Consider the following 4,806-nt stretch of genomic DNA (forward strand, 5'->3'; position numbering starts at 1 on the left):
AGAACATATGCAAACAAAAAATACAATATCAGGACGACTAGCAGTTATGTATAATAAAGAACTTATTAAACCTTTGTAAAGTGCCGTCTCAACTAATATTCCCCCTTCATCTTTATCTAATTCAATCGATGAGCTCATGGGAGTATTTGCAGCTGAACATGTTTCCACGCCAAATTTCTTAAGCAGTTCCTTCGTGTATTTTGTCTGACTGATAAAAGTACCAGTCTCCAGTTGCTTCACTTGCAGTCCAAGAAAGAATATCAGTTCACCCATCATACTCATCTGAAACTTTTCCTGCATTAACTTGGCAAATTTCTCACACAATTTGGGGTTAGTTGACTCAAAAAATATCACCAACGTATATTTGCACAAGTAAAAAATGATCATTTTTAGTAAATTTGAACAGGGTCTTATCCACTGTTCCAACAATGAAATCATGATCAATTAGGTATTTTGATAAAGTCTCACACGAAACTCTGGGAGCTTGTTTAAGACCATACAAAGCTTTGTTCAAATAATAAATATAATCAGGAAGAGACTGATTATTAAAACCTGGTGTTTGTTCGACATACACTCCCTCCTGCAATTTTACTGTTTAGGAATGAAATCTTGACATCCATTTGATAGACTTTAAAGTCTTTGTATGAGGCATAAGCAGGAAATATTCTAATTGCTTCCAGTCTTGCAACTGGTGCACATGTTTCATCGTAATCAATTCTTTCTTCTTGCTTATATCCTTGTGCTACAAGCCTAGCTTAATTGCGCACAACTGAACCATCTTCGTTCAGTTTATTTATGTATACCCACTTTGTACCTATAATGGTTTTGGAAACTGGTCTTGGAACTAAATTCCAAACATTATTATGAGTAAACTGATTTAGCTTTTCTTGCATAGTATTTATCAAGTTAGGATCAGCAAGAGCTTCATCAGTTTTCATGGGCTCTAGTTGGGAAACAAAAGCTGAATGAATAAATAAATTAATCAATTGATTACGAGTTCTTACCAGATCTGATGGATTACTCATCACCAATTCTGGTGGATGTGTTTTCTTCCATCTGTATTCAGCATTTGTTGTGTCGATTACAGCAAATGTTTTAATTGGTAACTGAATGTTCTTTTCAGTTTGAGTTGCTGCTGCTTCGGTTGGTATTAGAATATCATCATTTTGCTCTACCAACTGATTATCAGGAACAATTTCTTGTTCAACTAATTGATCCAGCACTTCTGGTTCAGGTGTTTGAAGGATATTTCGATTGATATGAGCTTCTTCTTCACTATCATCCTCCAAACTTATATCTGTAAAGCGATCAACTAGCTCAACTGGATCAGTTGACTTATCAGTTAATGGCGATTCATAAAATACAACGTGAATCGATTCTTCTACACTCAAAGAGCATTTATTAAAAACTCTATAGGTTTTACTAACTGATGAATAACCCAAAAATATTCTTTCTGCAGATTTTGCATTAAATGCTTTTAAATGATTTTTGCCATCATCGTGAATAAAACATCTGTAGTCGAATATTCTGAAATAGTGCACCACACTTTTATGTCTATGACAGATCTCATATGGCGTTTTCAAATGATTTTTATTAATCATTGATCTATTCTGAGTGTAACATACTGTGTTTACTGCTTCTGCCAAAAATCTTTGAGAAATACCCGAATCAACAAGCATTGTTCTAGCAGCTTCTTTAAGAGTTCGATTTCTTCTCTCAGCTACATCATTTTGCTGAGGTATCCTAGCTGCTGATAACTCATGCTTAATTTCGGTATTTTTTAAAAACTGAGAAAGATTTTGATTGACAAATTCAGTCCCTTGATCAGACCTTATCCTGTCAATTCCAACTGATTTTTCATTTAATAATCTTTTAAAAAGTTTAATCAGTTGTGCAACAGTTGGTCTTTAGATTTAAGAAATATAACAAAAGTAAATCTTTAAAAGTCATCAACGATTACCAAGGTGTATTTCATTCTCCCTAAACTCATGACTGGTATTGGACCAAAAAGATCCATATGCAGCAGCTCTAAGCATCTGCAGGAAGATTTACTACCCTTGTTTTTAAATGAAGATCTTACTTGTTTACCAAACTAACATGTTGAACAAGTTTTTTCTTTTAAAAAATCTATTTTGGGCAAACCAATTGCAAGATCATGATTACTCAGATGAGCAACAGACTTAAAGTTTATGTGGTTCAACCTTTTATGCCACAACCAATTTTTGGAAAATTTTGAAGCTATAAAACATACTGATGCATAAGGTTGATTAGTCCAACTGACTTTATAAGTGTTTCCACAACGATCTTCAGTTATAATTATTTCATCAATTGAGCTCTTAACAGTGCATGTGTGTTTGTTGAACTGATCGGAGAAATTATTGTCGCATACTGAATGATGCTAATCAAGTTGTACTTCAAATTATCAACCAGTAAAACATCTTTAATGATAAAGTTATCATAGATAAGCTTACCTTTACCCACAATTCTACGTTTAGAGTTGTCTCCAAAATTTATATTTGGACCAGTGTATTTGATCAGTTGAGATAGCAAATTTGCATCCCCTGTCATGTGACGCGAGCATTCACTGTCCAAGTACCAGATTGATTCTTTTGTTGTACTTGTCACCTTCAATCACACACAATATATAATCTTGGTACCAACATCAATTTGGGTCCCAAACTGATTATTCCTTTAAGAACCCAGACTTGGATCAGTCTAACTGACTTTCCAATTGCTGTGTTCCAAATAACTTTTCCCTGTTTGTGTGTGTTAGGTGTGTGGTATGCGGATGAAACAGTTTGATTGTGAACCTTTTTCGAATGTTTTTTCACCCGATCTCTCCTTTGAGCTAGCTTATAGTTATAGTAATTGTAATAGCCATCCTTAGAGTTTTGATTTATGTAACTGAACTTTTTAGGTGTCCAGCTTCTTGAATCAGTTGAACTATTCAGGCTATACCCAGTTCCAAACAGTTTTGCTTTGTTCTTAGGTTCGATTGGTTGGACATTTGGTTAACTTGGTTCAAATAATTCTTGTACCATTGTTGATTTCACAAAGTTAATAAATTTACCTTTGTGTTCATTGAATTTGGGCATTGTATCAATTATAGAGATTTTTTCAATGCAATCGAAGCCTAAACCAGTTCTATCAGTAACTGATTTTTGTAAACTCTGCATTTCAGTCAGCGTGACTGATGATTTATTCCAAGCTTGAATCAAGTCAGTTAGTTTTGAAATTTCGTTTTTCAACTGAAGAATCAAAGATTGACTTTCACTCATTTCAGCTTTTTGTTTAGCAATCTCCCTTCTTAGACTCAACATTTCAACTGACTCGTCAATTTCAGTTTTGTTTTCTATGGGATCAGTTTGCTCAGCTTTATCTTTTTCGAAGGAGTGAGCAAGCTTGTGATACTCATTCACCATGTCACGCAAAGTGTCTATGAGTTCTTCTTGTGTAAAGTCAGTAGAGCTGAAGTCAAATACCTGTTCGCTTGTTGACTCCAGTTCTACCTCATTTTCCATCAAGCATTTAACTTCTTCTTCATCATCACTTGAGCTGACTGAGCTTTCGAAATCTGACTTTCCACTGTTAGTTTCTGCCCATTTAAATTTTCTCTCTTCAGCAAGCAGAACTTCATGCTTCTTCTTGAATGATTTCTTATCATTCATGTCTCTTCTCTTGTATTCAACTGATTTCCTGCTTTTATCAGTTGAATGCCTGCTGTCCTTCTTTGGTTTTGGAAAGTCAGCAATAAAATGGCTTTGCTTCCCACATTTGAAGCACGAATTAGGTTCTTTCTTGGAATTGCTCTTCTGATAGTTTCGTTGGTAAGAACCCTGATTTCTCCTCATGAATTTTCCAAATTTCTTTACAAAAAATGACATTGCGTCATTACTCAGCTGATCAGCAATTTTCTCAACTGAACCAGTTGGTTCCAGTTTGTAGGCAATAAGAGTGGTTGTAGCTGCTGGTGTAGAAGGTTCTCCTTCTCTTGTTTGCATCTCAAACTCGTAGGCTTTTAGATCACCAAATAAATCATGAAGTTCGACCTTATTCAGGACTTTTGATTCTCTCATGGTCATGGTCATGGTCATGGTCTTAACATCCCAATCCTTGGGAAGACCTCGAACCATTTTCAGCGCAAATTCTTTGTTTGAATACACTTTTCCAAGTGCATTCAGTTCATTTATGATTCTTCTAACTCTCTCATCATATTCATTTATAGACTCTCTAGTCTTCATTTTGATAGTATCAAACTTTTGAATAGCAACAGAAAGTTTGTTTTCTTTAGTCTGTTCATTGCCCTCGCACAGCTGAACTAATTTTTCCCAAATTTTTTTTGATGTCTTGCAGAGCTTAATCTTACTGAATGTCACCTTATCCAAGGTTATTTACACTATATCCTTAGTCACATTGTCTAGATTGGCTTTCCTCTTATCTTTTGCAATCCAGTCTTCTCTGGATTTTCAATACTATGGAGTGCACCATAAGTTATTGCCACTGCAGTATTTGATTTCATTATTTTCATGGGTCCGTCAGTGATAACGTACCACACGTCATCATCTTGTGCAGCTAGATGAGCCTGCATTCTAATCTTCTAGTCATCAAACTCTTCTCTTGAGAACATTGAAATTTTGTTGAAGGAAGACATGATAATCAGATTTTAAAGATAAGAAATATTCAGAAACAAGATTCAATTTCTCTGATACCACTTGTTAGGATCGGTTGGGTGTGACAAAGTGTTTAGAAGCGGGGGGGGAGGAGGTTGAATAAACAATTTGAAAATTTTCACAACTTCTTCGATAG

General features: G+C 35.1%; 1 protein-coding gene across 1 annotated transcript; it reads right to left on the reverse strand.

The window, feature by feature from the left end:
* Positions 1 to 3,011: 3,011 nt before the first annotated feature.
* On the reverse strand, positions 3,012 to 4,241 carry LOC140977654 (uncharacterized). Its single transcript, XM_073442399.1, has one exon. The coding sequence runs from the start codon at positions 4,239 to 4,241 to the stop codon at positions 3,012 to 3,014; it is 1,230 nt and encodes a 409-aa protein (XP_073298500.1).
* Between the last annotated feature and the right edge of the window lie 565 nt (positions 4,242 to 4,806).

The sequence above is a fragment of the Primulina huaijiensis genome, chromosome 5 (genome assembly GCF_012295235.1).
Source record: "Primulina huaijiensis isolate GDHJ02 chromosome 5, ASM1229523v2, whole genome shotgun sequence".
Classification (NCBI taxonomy): domain Eukaryota; kingdom Viridiplantae; phylum Streptophyta; class Magnoliopsida; order Lamiales; family Gesneriaceae; genus Primulina; species Primulina huaijiensis.

What these genes read in the sequence shown, in the direction of transcription:
- LOC140977654 (XM_073442399.1), bottom strand. Translation starts at nt 4,241, where the DNA reads ATGAAGACTAGAGAGTCTATAAATGAATATGATGAGAGAGTTAGAAGA.